At 56.5% G+C, this 18,805-nt stretch overlaps 2 protein-coding genes across 2 annotated transcripts; both read left to right on the top strand.

The window, feature by feature from the left end:
* Nucleotides 1-646: 646 nt before the first annotated feature.
* On the top strand, nucleotides 647-8,058 carry CSF3R (colony stimulating factor 3 receptor). The gene is made up of 16 exons (XM_064172508.1): nucleotides 647-1,391; nucleotides 1,948-2,086; nucleotides 2,358-2,657; nucleotides 2,972-3,095; nucleotides 3,233-3,402; nucleotides 4,128-4,282; nucleotides 4,505-4,658; nucleotides 5,056-5,138; nucleotides 5,242-5,455; nucleotides 5,707-5,895; nucleotides 6,034-6,135; nucleotides 6,267-6,413; nucleotides 6,587-6,727; nucleotides 6,841-6,931; nucleotides 7,102-7,183; nucleotides 7,382-8,058. The coding sequence occupies exons 2-16, from the start codon at nucleotides 2,017-2,019 to the stop codon at nucleotides 7,898-7,900; spliced, it is 2,541 nt and encodes an 846-aa protein (XP_064028578.1). The 5' UTR covers nucleotides 647-1,391; nucleotides 1,948-2,016; the 3' UTR covers nucleotides 7,901-8,058.
* A 131-nt stretch (nucleotides 8,059-8,189) lies between these two features.
* Nucleotides 8,190-18,096, top strand: MRPS15 (mitochondrial ribosomal protein S15). The gene is made up of 8 exons (XM_064172507.1): nucleotides 8,190-8,330; nucleotides 9,339-9,401; nucleotides 10,984-11,059; nucleotides 12,993-13,041; nucleotides 13,668-13,752; nucleotides 14,215-14,273; nucleotides 15,957-16,148; nucleotides 17,199-18,096. The coding sequence occupies exons 1-8, from the start codon at nucleotides 8,246-8,248 to the stop codon at nucleotides 17,400-17,402; spliced, it is 813 nt and encodes a 270-aa protein (XP_064028577.1). The 5' UTR covers nucleotides 8,190-8,245; the 3' UTR covers nucleotides 17,403-18,096.
* The last annotated feature ends 709 nt before the right edge of the window (nucleotides 18,097-18,805 follow it).

Here is an 18,805-nt window from a genome sequence, read left to right as displayed (position 1 = left end):
GTGCAAACTACCCTGAGTTGGCAGGGGGGTTGGACTCAGTGATCTCTGGAGGTCTCTCCCAACCTCTAAAGCTCTGTGATGCTGTGATTTGGGTGAAAAGCCTTCTCTGGGACTGCGGGGGCTGAGAAGCAGCTGTCATAGTCCCACAGCATCTCCTTCCAGCCAGCAGCCCTGCTCCGTGCAAGGTGAAGCTGAGAGCGCTTGTCCCTCAGACTGCTCTCCTGTGGTCTCAGGGCCACCCTGGCTCCTGGGGGCACCGGGCTGGAGGCTGTGCTGGCCCCTGCGGTGGTTGGAAGTACGTGGTTGCATGAGCACTGAGTCAGGCGTGGTGGAGGTGAGGCACGGACCCCTCGGTAAACAGCGGTTTGCACAAGAGCTGTCTCTGTTGCGAAGGCTCTGAGCGCATCGCCGGTTGGGCAACTCCTTGTTTACACCCACGCTCCAGGCCCATCCCATGGGGCTGTGACACCAGATTGGATGTGGGGGCCTGTGGCTGTTGATGCCAGGCTGGCGTGGCTGGGCAGGAGCTGCTCAGCATCCCAGCAATGAGCCCCCATGGGCGCTAGGCAAAGAGGTAAAAACATGATTAATGGCCACTACTGGCAGGTGCTGGTGGGAAGGTGAAGTCCTGGGTTGCCTATGGGCATTTCACTGGCATGGCCTCTTGCTTTGGGGTGAGCTGGTTGCCATGATGTGAACGTGGACAACTTTGGTCAGATGGGGCTTCACAGGGCAGCTCTGCCCAGGGTCAGCCTTTAGGAGACAGCTTCAGCTCAGCTTCAAGGGACAATGGTGCTGTGCTCAGGAACTGGGGTGGTGAGGCTGGCAGGTGCCTCCCAGGAGAGGGATGAAGCTCAGAGGGATGAGGGTATGGGGATGAACCTAGTGCCCCATGGTGAGTGCCTGGCTATGACACTGGAGTGGGCTGGGGGATGTGACCTGCACCCAGTGGCACCACATTGTGTTAGCATTGCCTCTTGACCTGAGTCCCATATCCCCCTGGCCTGTCCCCAGCCTGTGCCCCAGCCTATCCCCACAGCCCCAGGTTAGTTGCAGCAAGGATCCAGCTGTTACCATGTCCTGGCTGTGCCACATCCTGGCTGTGCCATGTCCCAGCTGCCAGAGCAGTCAGGGTGGGCTGGCTGCTGGCTGTGTGCATGTCACTGGGCTTTCCTTCCTGCGGCGAGTGAGGCGGTCACAGCCTTCAGGGAAGTGTTTTGCAATCACCTTCTTCAGAGAGTCACAGCAATTAACGGCACTGGGCTGGAGGAACTAACGGGGAGAGCAGCATGGTGGCAACCGGGCTGAGCACGGCCAGCAGCCGGGGGCTGGAGGGCAGCAGTCGGAGCAGGCGGTGAGCAGCAGCTGGGCACGCCGGGCACGGAGGAGAGGTAGGGATGGAGATAAGGTAGGGGTGGGTTGTGCAGTGCTTGGGCTGTGCAGCCTGTGGCTGTGCGGCTGCTCTGCCCTGTCCCCTGCTTGGGACAGCCACATGTGCCAGGTGCACAGCCTGAGGCAGAGGATGAGTGGGTGGCTGGGCAGGGGCAGAGGCATCCCCCATTCCCAGGGTCATTCCCAGCAGCAGGCAGTGGGATGAAGCCAGAGGGGCAGCACAAAGGAACCTCGGCTCTGCCTGTCCCTGCCACACTGTCCTTGCTCCCTGTTGAGCTTTCTGCAGCCACAGCATCCCCCTCCCCAGCCCCCAGATCTCTGGCAGTGGCTGAAGACACCCAAGATAAACCAGCCCGGGGCACTGGGTGCAGGGACCAGGGGCCAGTGGAATGCAGTGCCAAGGGCCCTCCCCACAGCTGCTCAGTGCCAGACGCGGGGGTGGACGTGTCAGCACTGCCAGGAGCTGTGGGCAGGAGGCTGCCTCTGATGGCAAAAGGACATGAGATGCACTGGTGACCGTGGCAGTTTGGCACATACAGCCTGCCTCGTCCCCAGGCTCTTCCCAGCCTGCCAGGATCAGTTTCTTTCTCCATCCAAGGTGATGCCAAAGCCACGGAGGAGACCATGGCCAGGTGTGGTACCAGGACATCCTTCCTGTTGTGGCTCTCTCTGCTCCTGCTCCTCTACTCAGAGGGTGAGTGGGGCCCATCCCATCCCGAAGCCGTGTGCCCTGGGCATCCAGTGCCCATCCTGACTGGCACAGGAGCTACACAGCAGGCACTGGCAGGATGGGGCCTGGCACGTGCCAGCAGGCTTGCCCAACGCCTGGCTCTTCCTCTCCCGTGGCTGGGGGGCCCATCTAAGGGAAGAACCACTTATGCCTGTGTCCTGCCTGGGCACTGACAAGCTGAGATGGCTTTGTCACGGCCATGCCTTGGCTGTGACACATTTTTTCCTGCCTGCAGGGACCCTGGGCTGTGCCTCGGTGGTTGTGGGCTCACCCATCGTGCCCCTGGGCTCAGCTGTCACGGCAGCATGCACCATCCAGAGTGAGCTCTGCCACGTCTTGCAGCGGGCGAAGGTCCAGATCACCTGGATGCTGGACAACGAGCCCGTGGTTGGGAGCCAGCACCAAGGCCTGGGCGGCATGGAGGTGTCCAACCTCACCCTGCCCCAGTTCAACCAGACACAGGCCAAACTGTGGTGCTGTGTGGAGTGGAATGGGACCAAGCAGCGCGTTGGCATGGCTGAGATCAGGGCGGGCTGTAAGTTGCTGCCTGCACGGATCACCCGCGTGGGCACAGGTGCACTTTGCTGAGGTGCAGCCTGGCACTAGGGTGTGCACTCTGCTCCCCACGATATGTGTCTGCTCTGGGTGAGCTGGGCAAAGCTACTGGGGCAAGAGCAGCAGCCAAGGCTCTTTTGGGGATGTGCCCAACAACATCCCAGCATGCCAGTGCTCAGTGGGCAGGCTGCAGAGCAGGGGAGGTTTGCAGACCAGGGCACAGAGGGAGCAGCGACTCCACTACAGCTGGGATGGGCACCTCCCTAAAGCTCTTCCCTGACCACTCTTTCCCAGACCCACCAGCAAAGCCCTTCAACCTCAGCTGCGTCCTGAACCTCACCGACTATGGGCTGACGTGCCAGTGGGAGCAGGGAGCCACCAGCCACCTCCCCACCAGCGTCGAGCTGAGGTGTGCCAGGTAAGCCTCAGGGGTGGCACGGTCCCTAATGCCCGGCCCGCAGGCCACCTCGCCTGGCCCTCACTCCCTGCTAAACTACACAACAAACCTCAGCCTCTGCCAGAAGCACCCTGAGCCCACTCCTCTTGCTGCCACAGGAGCAGAGGGCCGGCGGTGACAGGCTGCACCCCGGAAGGTGGCCGCAGCCGCTGCACGGTGCCACGCCGGCTGCTGCAGCTCTACCGGCAGATGGAGATCTGGGTGGCTGCCACCAACGCCCTGGGCACGGCTGAGTCTGAGCATCTCTACATCGACCCCATGGATGTCGGTGAGTGATGGGCAGAGCCACCAGCCTCGTGTGAAGGTCAGCGGCTGGGGAAGCTCCTCAGTGCTGGGAGAGGGACATTAGAGAGCTGATGGAGCTCATCAGGCTCCTGGGTCATATTTTATGGGCAGGTTCCATGATAAATGTCTTGCTGGGATGAATGGATGCCAGAGCTGCATCGCAGGCTGAGCAGCGTGTGCCAGCAGGTTATGAGCCGTCAGTTGACCTGCTGCACTCTACAGTTCTCTCCAGCAATTGATTACCCATTTATTCAGGAGGTCTATTAATAAAACATCCAGCTCCTATAAACTATTTATAAAAGGAACCTTCCCAGCCAGTGGCACTCATCCTGCCTGCTGTGGGCCTGGGCAAGGGCTGCCTGGGAAGCAGCTGAGCTACACCATGGCCATGCTGGGCTCTCACCCGGCAGCAGACTCAGAGCTGTGGCTGTCCTGCTCCTTTGCCAGACCTTGAGTCCTGCAGGATCTGGTTTTGCTGTATAGGCATTAATGCCTCCTGGAGCCAGGCTGCAGAGCAAGGCTGGCTCTGTGCTCCTCAGCACTGCCTTGTGCCCCCGGCAGGGGCACACACCTATTGCTGTCCCCTGCCACAAGCCGTTCTCCTAAACCTCTCAGAGCAGTTTCTCCCCATCTCTCACCCCTCACACTAACAGTGGCTACACACGAGCCCATGGCACATCTCCAGCTCCCTCTCTGCTCTTCCTCCAGCCAAGCTGGACCCCCCAGCCCTGCACACCATCCAGTCCATCCCCTTCCAGACCGACTGTGTGGCACTGGCCTGGGAGGTGACCCGGAGCAACGCACACATGGAGCTGCAGTGCGAGCTGCGCTACCGGGCACCTGAGGACCCGGCCTGGGCTCTGGTGAGTGCTGCTGGGACAGTGGCACTGGGGAGCGAGCAGGAGCTGGGGCCCCAAGCTCTGAGCTGTGCCAGGTTTCCTGTAATAGGAGCAGCAGGGGCCTGCATGGGAGGGGGACATCAAGGTGCCCCCTCATGTGCCCTGCATAGCACCCACACCAGGCTGGATCCTGCACTGGATGCTTGAGGCAGGATCCAGCACAGCTCTTGCTCTGACTGCCACCAGGTCACTGGCATCGTCGGCCAGGCTGGCACCACACAGTGCTGCGGCTTCCTCTTTGGCACACAGTACCACTTCCAGATGCGGTGCCGGCGGAGCTCAGCACAGGGCTACTGGAGTGAGTGGAGCCCGGGCAGGAATTACACCACCCACGAGAAAGGTGGGTGTGAACTCAGCTGAGGTCCCTTCTGCCTGGCCAGGTGGCACAGCCACAGCATTATGGCTACACCAGCACCTTATAGCTCGCTGCTCACCCCTCTGAAGCCCCCAGCACAGGAGACATGGACCTACTGGAGCAGGGCCAGAAGAGGCCACAATAATGATGGGAGGGTTGGAAGAAATGTTTATGTTGGGGGTGGTGAGACCCTAACCCAGGCTGCCCAGAGAGGTGGGAAATGCCTCATGCCTGGAACCATTCCAGGTCAGGCTGTTTGGAGCTCTGAGCAACCTGCTCTGGGTGCAGATGTCCCTGCTGAGTGCAGGGGGCTGGATTGGATGCCTTTTAAAGGTTCCTTCACCCAGCTAAACCAAGATGATTCTCTGACTCCCTGTTGCAGCCCCCACAGGGAAGCTGGACGCATGGTGGAGCACTCAGCTGGCCGGGGCCGGTGGGTGGCTGGAGGTGCAGCTGTGCTGGAAGGTGAGCATGGGCAGGTGATGGGCATGCAGGGGCTGCCAAGGCAACATCCTGGGAACTGAGCATCCCTGTGGTGACTGATCCTGCACACCCTACCTGTGCCCAGGCTCCACAGCGGCGCCAGGCAAATGGGAAAGTGCTGGGGTACCGTGTCACCCTTAGCCCCAGGAAGAGGGGCAGGGACCCCCCAAGTGTCTGCAACACCACCCACACCCACTGCAACTTCTCCATGCCTGTGGGCACCAGGAGAGTCTATCTCTCAGCCTACAATACCGCCGGCGAGTCAGCAGCAACTGAGGTCACCCTCATGGAGAGAAAAGGTAAGGGCAGGGCATACCTCCTGGAGCTCTGCTCCCAGCAGCTCAAGCTGTCAAATCGGGTGCTGCACCCTCACCCCACTGCCAGGGAGACCCTTCCTTGGATGTATAACCGAGGGGTTCCTGAGCAGGCTGCTGACAGAATGCCCAGCCAGGGCAAGGAGCAGGGCAGGCTCCAGGCTGGAGGGCACAGGGAGGGGATGCTGCCAGTGTGCTCCACTCTCCCATCACTCTGGCTGGCTGCCCACACGCAGGTCAGCCCCTGGCCAGGATGTGGGCTGTACCCGGGGGTGAGTTCAGCCTCCAGGTGCACTGGGCAGCACCACCAGCCCCTGTCACTGCCTACATCCTGGAGTGGCAGCGGGTGTCCTCGGAGCCCAGCCACTGCAGTGCCTGCTGGCAGATGGAGCAAGACGGAGCCGCCACCGCAGCTCTTATCCAGGGTAAGCCCAGGGGGCCCTGCTCTCCCAGCTGGCTGCTTTGAGTCCACTACACACCCTCCTACCTTCCTCTGGATCTACTCTTGGGGTACAGCATAGGGCAGAGCCCCAAACCCCTGCCCCCTCTGCCCTCTATTGCAGATGGCATCGAGCCTTTCCAGCAGTACAACATCTCACTGTACCCTCTCTACAAGGACACTGTGGGAGTGCCCATCTACACCACAGCCTACTCCAAGCAGAAGGGTACGTGTGCTCCCAGCAGCCATCCTTGGGGTGCAGAGAGGCTCACCACTCAATGCATCCCCCCCTCCAGTTCCCCACCCTGAAGCACCAGCTCTGCACAGCACTCAGTCCCTTTTCCTGCTCCATTCTAGCCCCATCCAACGCCCCAAAGCTCCACCTGAGGAGCATCAGCAAGTCCAGCGCTGAGCTGTGCTGGGACCCAGTGCCAGTTGAGATGCAGAATGGCTTTATCACCAGCTACACCATCTTCTGGGCCAACAGCACCACAGAAGTGTCCAGTGAGTCCTGACTGCCTCGCCTTGATGTGCTAGGTTGGGATATCTGCAAGCTCCATGCCCTCATCAGAGTATGAGGGGCACATGCAGGTTTGGTACAGGACCCCCCACCAGCACAGACCGGAGGGGTCATGCAGGTGAGAGGCATCCACCAAGCAGTCCCCACCTTTCCTCAGGTGCCTCTGTGAATCCCTCTCTCAGCTCCTTTGTCATCCGGGAGCTGAAGCCATCAACCCTCTACAAAGTGCACATCATGGCATCCACAGCTGGCGGCAGCACCAATGGCACCAGCCTGACCCTTGTGACCACAGTACTAGGTGAGGGGGTGCAGCAATTCAAGGTGGTTTAAGAGTTGGCCGAGGACCCACCAGACCCTGGGTCCTTCCCAGCCAGAGGTGCCCCAGCCTATGACCCCCTGCCCACCTTGCAGATGACATCGAAGTCCAGTTCCTCTTCCTGACCCTGGGGCTGATCTTTGCTCTGCTCATGCTTCTGCTCATCTGCTTCCACAAGAACGGGCAGTGAGTACCAAAAGCTGCACCAAGCTGGGCTGTCCTGGTACCTGTCCCTAGCAGCTGCAGGGGCTGTGGCCGGAGTCTGGCTGCTGGAGGGACAGGGTGGACATGGAGTGCCAGCCCCAAGGCTACCGGTTTCAGGCCCCTTCGCTGAGTCTCTGTTCTATGGCCACCAGGGTGAAGCGGCAGTTCTGGCCCAGCGTCCCCGACCCCGCCAACAGCAGCCTGGGCAAGTGGATGCCAGCAGAGCTCCAGGAGGTGAGCCCCCGGTGGCTGCTCCCACTGCTGCCCCACTCCCCACCGCTGGGTACCACAAAATCCAGGGCATGAGACCATGCTGGGATGGAGAGCAGCGATTGAGAGTGGGGATGCCAGGAGCTGCCCCGGTGTGGTGTTGGGAAGAGAGGCAGAGCAGGGGCTGCACCTTACAACCTGTGCCCACATCCCCTTCCCCAGGAGCCGCTGCAGGTGCCCGGTGTGCGGGAGCCCGGCCTGGCCACCATTTCCACTGTCACCGTGCTCGAAAGGGCAGTGGGAAAGCAGCCGCCTGCCTGGAGCAAAGAGCCCACCATCGAGAGCACCGGCACCTTCCCCGCCCTGCCACAGCCCTACGTGCGGCAGGAGGGTCCCGGCGCGCTGGGTCGCGGCCGGGCGGCCGTGCAGCCGTGCCGGGGTCCCGGTGGGAGCGAGGACACCGTCCAGTACGCGCGGGTGGTGGGCGATGGGTACAAGGGCCAGCAGCACGCTCCGCCGCGCCTCTACCTGCGCTCCAGCTCCACCCAGCCCCTGCTCCTCGATGCCAGCCCCAGCCCCAAGCCCTACGAGAACCTGGGATTCCACCGGTTCCACGGGACCGCCCTGCACGGCTGCCCCGGGGACGATGGCTGCCCCGACGATCTCCCCGCCACCTTCCCGCTGCTGCAGGGCCTCCGCATCGGCGGGGACGAAGAGCTGCACGACTGCCGAACGTTTTAGTGCTAGAGGACCGGGAAGCTCAAACGGAGCCAGCCGGGAACCTCCGCCGGGGTTGCCGGGGTCCGGCTCCTTCCGCCGGTGCTATGCGCGTCCCTTCAGCCCCTGCCCTCCTACAATAAACAGAGACGCGCTGAGAACGGCTCAGAACGGCTGTGTTGGGGGATAAGCCCGGAGCGGCCGCCGGGCACGAAACGCACCTTCCGGCGGGACCGGGCTGGCGGCGGGAGGGGACCAACCCCCGCCCCGCCTATCGAGGCGCTCGGCGCTCCGCTGGCTCGCTGTGGCTCGGCGCTCTCCTGTTGCGCCTGGGCGGGATGGCGGCGCGCAGGCGGTGAGGGCCAGGCCATGCTGGCGCTGCGGACGGCGCTGGGCCGCTGCCTGGCGGGGCCGGCCCGCGGTGGGGCTGCTGTCCTGGGCGGCGGCGGGACCGGTGAGGCCTGCGGGGAGCTCGGGCCGCGCTCCAGAGGTCGCCGGGAGAGAGAGCGGAAGGAGAGGCTGGGCTCGTAGGGGGAAAGGAGACCGAGCGGGGGCCCGGGGACACGGCGGGAGCTGCCGTGTCGGAGGTGGCCCGGGGCGGAGTGGATGGAACCGGAGTTGGCTCTGAGAGGGCCCAGGGAGCAGGCTGACCCGGAGGGGACACGCCGGGGCTGCGGGCGCGGGCAGGACCTTGAGGTGTCCACAGGCCGAGGGAGGGCAGGGGGGAGTCAGGCCCACACCCCCCCCGTGCTGCCGCTGGGGCCGGGGCCAGGGCCGGGGTCGGGGCCGGGGCCAGCCGTTCCCAAGCAGAGCCGAGGGCATCTCACCCGTCCTGGCCTGTGCGCAGCTGGGGCCGGGGCCAGGGCCAGCCGTTCCCAAGCAGAGCCGAGGGCAGCTCACCCGTCCTGGCCTGTGCGCAGCTGGGGCCGGGGCCGGGGCCAGCCGTTCCCAAGCAGAGCCGAGGGCAGCTCACCCGTCCTGGCCTGTGCGCAGCTGGGGCCGGCTGGAGCAGCTCCGAAGCCAGAGGTCCTGGGCGGAGCTGGCGTGAGCTGGGCCAGGACACAGGCTGGAGCTCCGGGCCGGCTTCTGTGTGTGCACTGTAACCGAGGGACAGTTGCAGAGCTCCGTGCTCACTGCCCGTGCCTTAGCTGCTTCCATCTGCAGGCAGGCCAGTGGCCCAGCAAAGCCTGCATTTGAAAACGTGTCTGAAGCAAGTACTGACTCTAGTAGCAGGGGCCTTGAAAGAGAAGACTGTTCTGGAAGGTCAAAGAGCAGCTCAGTGGTGATTTAGCACCCGTGTAAGAGCCACACTGAACTGTCACACCCTCCTGGGGGACAAAAATCCTGGCTGCCCACCTTAGAGTCTGAGTACTCTGCCCAGTTTTCTAGTACTGAGCAGTGTTTAATATCTGCACAGCTAAAAGTGCACCCAAGTGATGAATCTGTGTTCTTTTCCATCAAGCCTGCAGTCCCTTTATTCAGACAGCAAGATGCTACGCCAGGCCTGTGAGAAGAAAGGTAAAAGGTATGTCAGGATTCATGGGGACAGCTGGCAAAATGTTTTGCTCTTGGTGTTATGAGAGTTGTTCCCAAATGCTGCAGGAAGAGAGAGTATTCAGAGAAGTGAGTGGTGTTCTCTTTAAAGATGTGGAGTTCATCCTGAGAAGAATCATAGAATGATAGAATCAACCAGGCTGGAAGAGACCTCCAAGATCATCCAGTCCAACCTAGCACCCAGCCCTATCCAGTCAACCAGACCATGGCACTAAGTGCCTCATCCAGTCTTTTCTTGAACACCTCCAGGGACGGTGCCTCCACCACCTCCCTGGGCAGCCCATTCCAATGCCAATCACTCTCTCTGCCAACAACTTCCTCCTAACAGCCAGCCTAGACCTACCCCGGCACAACTTGAAACTGTGTCCCCTTGTTCTGTTGCTGGGTGCCTGGGAGAAGAGGCCACCCCCCACCTGGCTACAACCTCCCTGCAGGTAGTTGTAGACAGCAATGAGCTCTGCCCTGAGCCTCCTCTTCTGCAGGCTGCACCCCCGCAGCTCCCTCAGCCTCTCGTCACAGGGCTGTGCTCCAGGCCCCTCCCCAGCCTTGCTGCCCTTCTCTGGACACCTTCCAGCACCTCAACATCTCTCTTGAATTGAGGTGCCCAGAACTGGACACTGTACTCAAGGTGTGGCCTGACCAGTGCTGAGTACAGGGCAAGAATAACCTCCCTTGTCCTGCTGGCCACACTGTTCCTGGTGCAGGCCAGGATGCCATTGGCTCTCTTGGTCACCTGGGCACACTGCTGGCTCATCTTCAGCCTACTATGTACCAGTACCCCCAGGTCCCTTTCCTCCTGGCTGCTTTCCAGCCACTCAGTCCCCAGCCTGCAGTGCTGCTTGGGGTTGTTGTGACCAAAGTGCAGAACCCTGCACTTGGCCTTGTTTAATGTCATCCCGTTGGCCTCTGCCCACCTATCCAGCCTGTCCAGGTCCCTCTGCAGGGCTCTCCTACCCCTCCTCCAAGAGAGGAAATACAATCCCTGTGACAGGGTTCTGCAGTCCTGCAGCTTATTGATGGGTAACTACAGAGGTGAGGAAGCCAGACTCCTCCTGGCAGTGCCAAATGATGTAATGAGGAGATCCCAGAAGGCAGCTTGGAGGTGTTCTAGCTGGATGCAGAGGGAAAAAGGATCACTCCAGGAAGTAGTGAAGGGAACACTTCCCTTCAAAGTGAGGGAAATTGAACTAGAAACTTGGTGAGCCTTTTTGTGGTTCTGTGCATCTAGAAACAATCCCTTGTAAACTCAGAAGTTACTCAGATAATTCAGAAGCTCATGAGTGGGAGGGAAATTAGCTGTTGTCATTGGTAAGAGATCACTGATCTCAGGCTACATCATGTTGTGAATCCAGAGTGCTTTTGAAGGCAAGAGACTGCACACAATTCTGTTCACTCAGTTCCTGCTGTCTCAGCTTGGTCTCTTTAAGTTCTCCCTCCTCATCTGAGTGCAGTCTATTTTCTTTGCAATTTGTTTCCTCTGATCTAGTCTGCAAGTGTGTTCAGAGCTCTGACTTTAGCCTACTCTTCCTCAAATGCAAACCTTCTCTTTCTAGACATCCCCAGTCATTTGGATGATCTTCCTCCCACCATGCTGAAGAAGGATTATGCCAATGTCCCAATAATAAACAGGTATGATCCAGGGAAATGGAACAAAACTCTCCAGAGGTTTGTGTGTCTCAGACAACCACCATATCACAGTATCACTAAGGTTGGAAGAGACCTCACAGATCATCAAGTCCAACTCTTTACTGCAGAGCTCAAAGCTAGACCATGGCACCAAGTGCCACGTCCAATCCCACCTTGAACAGCTCCAGAGAAGCTGCTCAGTCACTGGTGGCTGCTCTGTGATCACTGGTATGGAATTTGGCACCAAACACTGGCAACATCCTTGAAAGTGCAATTAGTAGTCACTAGTTAGGGCTATGTGAAGTTTTGGTTTACTGAAGGTAGAATGAAGTGGAGACAGAGAGTTTGGGCTGTTCAGTCTGGAGATGAGGAGGCTCTGAAGAGACCTTATTGTGGTCTTCCATTATCTAAAGGGGGCTACAGGAAAGCTGGGGAGGGACTTTTCAGGCTGTCAGGTAGTGATAGGAGTGGGGAGAATGGAGCAAAACTAGAAGGGGGTGGATTCAGATTGGATGTCAGGAAGTTCTTCACCATGAGAGTGGTGAGACACTGGAACAGGTTGCCCAGGAAGGTGGTGGAAGCCTCATCCCTGCAGGTCTTTAAGGCCAGGCTGGATGTGGCTCTGAGCAACCTGATTTAGTGTGAGGTGTCCCTGCCCATGGCACAGAGTTGGAGCTAAGTGTTCCTTGAGATCCAGCCTTGACAGTTCTGTGATTCTAAGTGCTTCTGTCTTCTGTGGGCTTTGTAGTCCATAGGAAGAGGAAATAAACTTCTTAGAAGTAGGCTGTGCCTGTCTGGAGCTCAGGTGCTAGCAAGTGTGTGATTAAACACCTGGGAATGAGTGACTGCTGCTGAGATGTGCTCCTGGAGCTTGGCGTTTTCATGCCTTGATCCCAGAGCTGCTCCTGTGCGGTGCAGGGAGAGCCCCCAGTGGTGTAATGGAGAGTTTCACCCGAGGTTAAAGTTGCTGCTCTTAACGTGATTCAATACTTGTGAACTTAACCTGGGGGTTCATCTTCAGCACCCAGTTTGCACGTAGTGCTTTTGGAATTGATAAGGCTTCATCATCATTTGAAATAATCGATAACAGCGAAAAGGATCAGGGGTTTGGTGCACCTCTGCTACAAGGACAGGCTGAGGGAGCTGGGGCTGTGCAACCTGAAGAAGAGAAGGCTCCAAGGAGACCTAATAATAACCTTACAGTACCTTGAAGGGTCCTGAAAGAAGGATAGAGAGAGACTGTTTCCAGAGGCCTGCAGTGATAGGATGAGAGGCAGTGGTTTCAAACTAGAGAAGAGCAGATTTAGATTGGATGTTAGGAACAAGTTCTATACCATGAGGGTGGTGGAACACTGGAACAGGTTGCCTAGGGAGGTAGTTGAGACCCCATCCCTGAAGGTATTCAAGGTGAGGCTTGGCAGGGCTCTGGGCAACTTAGAATCATAGGATCACAAAATGTCAGGGGCTGGAAGGGACCTCAAAAGATCATCTGGCCCAGCACCCCTGCCAGAGCAGGATCACCCAGAGCAGATCGCACTGGAACGCATCCAGAGGGTTCTGGAATATCTCCAGAGAGGAAGACTCCACAACCTCCCTGGGCAGCTGGTTCCAGTGCTCTGATGTAGTTGAGGATGCCCTTGCTGACTGCAGAGGGGGTTGGACTGGATGACCTTTGGATGTCTCTTCCAACCCAGACCATTCTGTGATTGCCACAGCAGCAACACTGCTCTGTGCTTCCACGATCTCTGCTGTGACTTTCCATAGGAAGGCAAGGAATGGTTTATGCTGATGGGTCTGGGAGGGAGGAAAGCTGATGTGAATTAAAGCTGTGATCAATTAAAGTGGAGAAGAGTTAATATCTTCTGAAAACCTAGCCTCTGTTCTGGTGTTGAGTACACTTGTCTTTGCCTTAAACTAACCTGCAGTCTCCTTGCAGCGTTGATGATGTGGTAAGAAGACTGCTGTCACTGGAGATGGCAAACCAGGTTGGTTTCCTTCTCCCTGCATAAAAACCCTGCAATATTGAGTGAAGCCTTTTGTGTAAGATTTGTCTGCACTGGGAAGTGCCCTTTGCTTGCTTTAAGTTGAAGTGTTGTTCAGTGGCTGCAAAGCCCAAAGCCAGGGCTGTTAAATATATAAGTAATAAGTTCTACAGGCCCTTAAAATGGATCCTGCAGTCTCTTCTATAACAATAGTGGCATGCTAAAATGAAAGAAGGAAATGCCATTTCTTGCTGCATGCATCTTGAGCTTAAAAAGATGTGACATGTAAAGACTTACTACCATGGGAGGTCAGCTTCAGTTCTCTCATTCAGAAGAGCAGCAGGGACTCCTCAACACTCTTCTTCTGTAACCTGGGGGTGAAAGGTGTGTCTGGGCTCTTGCTGTGGACAATGCTGATGCTGTTTTCTGCCCAGCTCCTTCTGTGCTGCTTCACTGCTGTGGTCTGGGCACTGTCTTCCAAGCAGCAGGTCCCTTTCTGCAGCATTTGTGCTGAACACTGACTAAAGCTATGAATTACAAAGCCTTTACATGGGTGTTTGGGAAGAGGGCTGGGGTGCCTCAGAGCTTTAGTGTTCCTGTGAAAGTGAAAAGCTCTCTGCTCTCCACAGAAGGAGAAGGTGAAAATAAAGACACAGCAGCTGGTGGAGAAGGTCAGGAGGTCTCCCAGCGACAATGGCTCCCATGAGGTGCAAGGTAAGATGAAAAAGTAGAAGGATATTGTTGGCAGATGATACATCTCTGCTTTTATTCAGCTCTTCCCACCCCAGCACTTCAAATCTCTTGTATCAATTTGGAGCATCTCCTTCAGGAGAGCCCCTGGGAGGCAGGTAGCCTGCAGCATATGCTGGAAGGACCTGGCTGGGAATGTTGAATGTTAAAGCCACCAGGAATGAAGTGAGGGCAAGAGGCATTTTCCAGATAAATTCCTATGCTCTGTTGTTAAAGTTTTAGCCTCCAATGAAGCAGCTCCACAGCACTAACAGTTGTGACTCACTCGTGTGGTTTGCTTTGAGGGCTGTGTGGTATAAAGTGCTGTGGGGCAGTGGGTACCTGTAAGAACCCAGCACTCAGCTGGCAGTGTGGAGGGAATGCAGGTGGCATTGACTGCTCTGGAAAGCTGCTGCTCTCTTATGGCTTCTTTTGTCTGCTCTACAGTTGCTATATTGACCGCCAAGATACGCACTTTAGATGAGCATCTTCAGAGGCATCCCAAGGTAATGGCTCACCTGCTCAGGCTGTTCCCTTAGATTAAAACAAAAGGATTTCAGTTCTGGGGATTAGAGCTTTCCTGGGCAGGTTTGTAAATTGGCTGTAACTGTCCTGTGGTGCCACTCTGGGAAACTGCTGGCTCAGTCACAGCTTCGTTCTCATTGACTGGAGTTTGGACTTTTTGTTACTGGCTGAGCACCTTTGATCAGAGTTTGCCTTAGTTTATCCTGCTGCAGTTGTGGCTTCACCACTCAGTTTCCAGTGTAATTAATACTACCACTTCAGCTCTACCCTCGCTCTGTTCTGTCTGTGGAAACATTCAGCAGGCAAGGCTGTAGTCATGTTTTAATAGCAGCTTGCTACACAAAGCTACTTGGGATCAGAGCCTAGATTGGAACATCATAGAATCAAGCAGGTTGGAAGACACCTCCAAGCTCAGCCAGCCCAACCTAGCAACCAGTCCTAGACAATCAACCAGACCATGGCACTAAGTGCCTCAGCCAGGCTTGGCTTCAACACCTGCGGGGACGGCGACTCCACCACCTCCCTGGGCAGCCCATTCCAATGCCAATCACTCTTTCTGCCAACAACTTCCTCCTAACATCCAGCCTAGACCTGCCCTGGCACAACTTAAGACTGTGTCCCCTTCTGCTTCCCTGGCAGAAGAAACCAACTCCACCTGGCTAGAGCCTCCCTTCAGGCTCTGCCCTGAGCCTCCTCTTCTGCAGGCTGCACACCCCCAGCTCCCTCAGCCCCTCCTCACAGGGCTGTGCTCCAGGCCCCTCCCCAGCCTTGCTGCCCTTCTCTCAACACCTTCCAGCACCTCAACATCTCTCTTGAATTGAGGAGCCCAGAACTGGACACAGCACTCAAGGTGTGGCCTGAGCAGTGCTGAGCACATGGGCAGAATAACCTCCCTTGTCCTGCTGGCCACACTCTTCCTGATCCTGGCCAGGATGAAATTTGCTCTCTAGATCCAAGAACAAGATAGAAGGAAGATTCTTTGTGCAGTGCAAAAGGGAGAAAACAAATTCATCCAACTGCATTTGCAAAAGGTGCATCATTATTTGTTGATCATAAAGGCTTGAAGGGTAAACCAGAGCAGAATTCAAATTTTGTAAGATCCCTTGTACTGAATGTTTCAGCAGAGGAGGCCTTTTGAAAAGCCATTTTATGCACCATGAATAGGAAAGGGACATTTCTCCTATGGGAGATGCCCTGAATGGCACAACTCAAGCTACACATCTCTTCCAAAAAACAAACCAAACAGTCAGTCAGAGCCAGGTCCCATTTTATTTGCTGGAAGACCAAAGGTTTGTGCTAATTCTGGATGAATGTTTCCAGGGAAGCAAGGAGCCAGCAGACTTCCCCCCCGAGCCTTTGCTCCAAGCCATTGCTACTCTTGCCACTGCCTGAAGCTGCATACAACCTGAAATCCATCTTGAGGATTAGGGGGAGGAAGGAGCAGACCCTGAATGAAGAAAGTGATGGCAAGGAGAAGTAAATTAAGTCTCGGATCTCCTTTGAGTGACCTCATGCGCTAGTGGTGTCTGCCAAGAAAAATTGGTCTAAGATGCTGTCCTTAACCTTATTGTTTCCTTTCAGCCATAATCTGGTCTAGTCTAAGTAATTTATTAGGATGGCAGCGTGCTCTGGCTGCAGTCTGCTGAAGATTGAGTCCTTTGCAGGATAAGAACAACCGCCGGCGCATGCTGATGGCCATGGACCAGCGCAAGAAGCTCCTCTCCTACCTTCGCCGCGTCCGCTACAGCACCTTTGAGAACACCTGCAAGGTGCTGGGCATCCAGTACAGCCTCCCACCTGCCTACAACAGGAGGCCCACCAAACGCTGGCTGGTGAAGAAGGCTTTCTGTATCAAGGTATGGTGGAGCCATCTGGGTGACAGCCACAGAGCTGTAGGAGGAGAGAATCCCTTCAGAGAAGGGCATGATTAAGGCGGTTGGAAAGGGCTGATAGAGGAGACTGAAGTTGAGACAGTGATAATGGCTGTAGGGAGATGCACAAGCTCAGCAAGGAACTCACTGAATCACAGACTGATTTGGATTGGGGCCTTTAAAGGACATCCAGTCCAGTTCCATTGCAGGCAGCATGGACATGTGGAGCAGGTTGCTCAGAGCCCCAGATGACCTGGTCTGGAGTGGTTCCAGGGTGGGGCTTCAACCACCTCTCTGAGCAACCTGAGGCAGTGTCTCACCACCCTCACCATAAACTTTTCACCCTTCTTTCCAGTCTGAATCTCCCTTTTCTAGTTTAAAACCATATAAGACAGTATATGGTAAACATGGTGGAGTCTGAGTCATCCTCTTCTCTCCAAACTCCACCTGAGCACCACAGTTCTTAGAATCACAGAATCATTTTGGTTGGAAAAGGCTTCCAGCTGAAGTCCAACCCAGCATTCCACAACGAGTAGTGGCAGTGATGTGTGTGCTGTGCTTGAGAGCTTAATGTTGTGCTGCTGCTTGTTCAAAGCAGGACTTCTTTTCCAAGTCCTTGTATGGGAGCCAGTGTGTGAGATGGTTCATTCTGATGCCATCTATGTGTGTGGTGTGGGTGCACCACTGTCTGCTCTCCTTGGCTCTGAAGCTGCTGAGTGCACCATGCCTTGGTATAACTGAGAGGATCCAAGAGCTGCACATGCCTTCAGTCTGGAAATGGTAAACCAGTCCAGTGAAGTTATAACCAAAGGACTGGGTGGCTCTGACAGAATCTCTCTGGGTGGTTCCCTGCACCAAGGCTGTCTCCAGGCCCAGAGGAAGCTCAGGTATGGAGCTGACTGTACTGCACAGCATTTCCCAGCTTCAGCTCCCAGAGTTGGGCTTCATACTGTATGCAGGAACAGCAGTGGTGGAGTGGCTCTGCTCAGCTGCTTCCTGTGTCCCCTTTCTCACCCCTTTGTGCTTGTCCTGCAGGTTTTCCAGGAGGCACAAAAGATGAAAGCGGAGAAGCTGAAGCAGGAAAGAGCGTTGCAGGCAAAGGCAAGGGAGAAGGTAGCTCGGAGGGAGGAGACTCCGCAGAGCAAGGAGACACTGCAGAGCAAAGAGGCTCCACAGAGCAACTGGACACCGCAGAGCAAGGAGACACTGCAGAGCAAAGAGGCTCCACAGAGCAAGTAGACACTGCAGAGCAAGGAGACTCCTGTGTAGTGGCCAGGGGAGGCCAAGCCCACCAGGCTCTTTAATAAACACCTTAAGACCTAGAGCCTCTTTGCATGGTCTGCCTCATGGTGAGCACCCTGAAGAGGGCAGTGAGTGGTTTACAAGCATAATTTAAAGCTGAAGTGCTGTGAATTGTTCAGTCAGAACCTTGGGTAGCTTCTCTGCCTCAGGCTGGGATATCTTCAAGATCAGGGTCTGTCCTACCGTTCCTCATCGAGCTGTCAGACAGCACTGACCATGCTGCTCAGGAGGGCTTTGGGCAGTGGGGTGACAAATGAGGGAGAATGAGGTGAAATGCTGCACATTTGGAAAGCAGGCAGCCCAGACAGCAGCTCAGAGTGCCAGTCCTGCCAAGAAAATGGGTTGGTTCAGAGTTGTGTGAAACTCTTTATCAATCACATCTGTAATTTCCCTGTGGGCTCAGACATCTCCATCTTTTCTCTGGCAGTCATCCCTCTGTCACTCCCAGGCTTGGTAATTTTGTACCAAAATCAGAAAGCTAAGGGAGAATTCCCAGTGTGATTATAGTGCTGCCTGCCTACAGCTTTGACCAAAAGTTCTCCAAGTTCCCAGATGTGTTGTACCTGCTTACCCTGTCAGGCAATGGGTACTACTGAGCTCTGGTTTATTCCATTAAAATAACTTTGCTTTATCATGTCTTTTAAATAATTTATCTTCTCTTGTGCACCATAAATGATGAATCCCAGCATGGCAGGGGCTGGAAGGGATCTCTGGAAATCCAGTCCAGTCTTGCTAAAGCAGGGGCTCCCACAGCAGGATCACAATGTCCCAGGTGGGTTTGGAATCTCTCCAGAGAAAAGAGAGACTCCACAACATCTCTGGGCAGCCTTCTCCAGGGCTCCAGCATGCTAACAGCAACGATGATTTTCCTCATGTTCAGGTGGAACTTCCTTTGTCCTCTGTCCTGCCACTGGGCACCGCTCAAAATCCATTTGCCCCCCTTTAGCTCTTGCTGAGCACTGCAAAGATCCCCTTTGAGCCTGCCCTTCTCCAGGCTTAACCGCCCCAGGTCTCTCATCCCTCCCTCCCTCCCGACAGAGATGCTCCAAGCCCCTCAGCATCTCTGTAGCCTCCACTGGACTGTAGCCTCCAGTAGTTCTCTGTCCCTCTTGAACTGGGGAACCCAGAACTGGACCCAGCCCTCCAGTTGTGACCTCCTTGGAGCGGAGCAGAGCAGAGGGACAGGAGTCGCCTCCCCCCGGCCCCACCGATCCCCCTCCGTGCTCCCGGGACGGGACCGAGCGCAGGGCTCCGCCCCCGCCGCTGCTGCCCCTCCCCTTGCGCACGCGCCCCGACCGGCCTAGACAGCGCCTCCTGATTGGCCCTTTCGGTTGCCAGGC

This window comes from Pogoniulus pusillus, chromosome 37, assembly GCF_015220805.1.
Source record: "Pogoniulus pusillus isolate bPogPus1 chromosome 37, bPogPus1.pri, whole genome shotgun sequence".
Lineage (NCBI taxonomy): Eukaryota > Metazoa > Chordata > Aves > Piciformes > Lybiidae > Pogoniulus > Pogoniulus pusillus.
This window is presented reverse-complemented; position numbering and strand designations above follow the sequence as displayed.

Excerpts from the sequence above, each read along its gene's own strand:
- MRPS15 (XM_064172507.1), top strand. The coding sequence starts at position 8,246 with ATGCTGGCGCTGCGGACGGCGCTGGGCCGCTGCCTGGCGGGGCCGGCC. Across the intron at positions 13,753-14,214 it reads TGGCTCCCATGAGGTGCAAG|TTGCTATATTGACCGCCAAG; the intron begins GTAAGATGAAAA and ends TCTGCTCTACAG. Across the intron at positions 16,149-17,198 it reads AGAAGGCTTTCTGTATCAAG|GTTTTCCAGGAGGCACAAAA; the intron begins GTATGGTGGAGC and ends CTTGTCCTGCAG.
- CSF3R (XM_064172508.1), top strand. The coding sequence starts at position 2,017 with ATGGCCAGGTGTGGTACCAGGACATCCTTCCTGTTGTGGCTCTCTCTG. Across the intron at positions 5,139-5,241 it reads AGGTGCAGCTGTGCTGGAAG|GCTCCACAGCGGCGCCAGGC; the intron begins GTGAGCATGGGC and ends ACCTGTGCCCAG. Across the intron at positions 6,728-6,840 it reads CCTTGTGACCACAGTACTAG|ATGACATCGAAGTCCAGTTC; the intron begins GTGAGGGGGTGC and ends CCCACCTTGCAG.